This window comes from Lupinus angustifolius, chromosome LG19, assembly GCF_001865875.1.
Source record: "Lupinus angustifolius cultivar Tanjil chromosome LG19, LupAngTanjil_v1.0, whole genome shotgun sequence".
In the NCBI taxonomy this organism is placed as follows: Eukaryota; Viridiplantae; Streptophyta; class Magnoliopsida; order Fabales; family Fabaceae; genus Lupinus; species Lupinus angustifolius.
The window spans coordinates 15,396,173-15,397,141 of record NC_032027.1 but is presented as its reverse complement, the minus strand read 5'-3'; the positions used below and the strand labels follow the sequence as shown (position 1 = coordinate 15,397,141).

The window sequence follows — 969 nt, the reverse complement described above, 5'->3', positions numbered from 1 at the left end:
TTCATAGAATCAAGATCCTTCTTGCAATTTCTTTTCTAGTGACCTTTCTCCTTGCAGAAGAAACACTAGATATTGCTTTGGTCAGTTCTACCTCTCTTGTAAGGTTTGGTCATACCACCCCTACGAGCAGGCTTCTTCTTTGGTTTGAAATTTTTCTTGTCCTTCCTTTTACAGGAGTTACCGACCACCATGGCAGTTCCAGTTTTATGTTCAGAGGCAATTTGATTTTGATAATCAATCAACATATTAAGCATCTCATGCAGATCATAATTCATTTTGTTCATATTGAAATTAACAATAAATTGTTAAAATGAATCAGGAAGTGATTGAAGATTCAAATCTTGAGAAAGCTCTTTCCCAATTTTGTATTCTAACTTCTCAAGTTGTTCAATAAGATCAATCATCTTCAGCACATGAGGTCCAACTTGATCCTTTGCAGGCATTGAGGACCTAAACAATCTTTTGGATAACTGGTACCTCGCAGTCCTGCTTTGACCACTGTACATCTTCTTTAGATGCTCGATGATAGCAGTTGGATCCATATCCTGGTGTTCCCTCTGAAGTTCAGAACTCATAGATGCCAAGATAATGCATTTAGCATTCAAACAATCTTCCTTGTATTTCTCATACACTTTGGTTGCTTCAGCGTTGTACGGGTCCATCAATGGTGTTAAGGTGCTTTTCATGCATGAGAACTATTCTCAGGTTACGGTACCAATCATCATAATCGGCTCCAACCAGTTTGGAGGTTTCAAGAATGGAGCGCAATGATATAGTAGACATTTTGAAAATCTAAAACCAATAAATATATTTACAATAAATGTGAGAGACAAAATTATAATAACCACAGAAATCAACATTTCTTCTAATTGTCTTAAATAAATTCTTTTCTAAAAAAAATGTGAATGAGCCCCTTGGTTATCAAGTCATTTCTCATACATATTTTAAAGTATTCAAATGTATCACATA

General features: G+C 35.3%; 1 protein-coding gene across 1 annotated transcript; it reads right to left on the bottom strand.

Moving 5' to 3' along the window:
• On the bottom strand, positions 306-662 carry LOC109334022. The gene has a single exon (XM_019569593.1). The coding sequence runs from the start codon at positions 660-662 to the stop codon at positions 306-308; it is 357 nt and encodes a 118-aa protein (XP_019425138.1).

What these genes read in the sequence shown, in the direction of transcription:
- LOC109334022 (XM_019569593.1), bottom strand. Translation starts at nt 662, where the DNA reads ATGGACCCGTACAACGCTGAAGCAACCAAAGTGTATGAGAAATACAAG.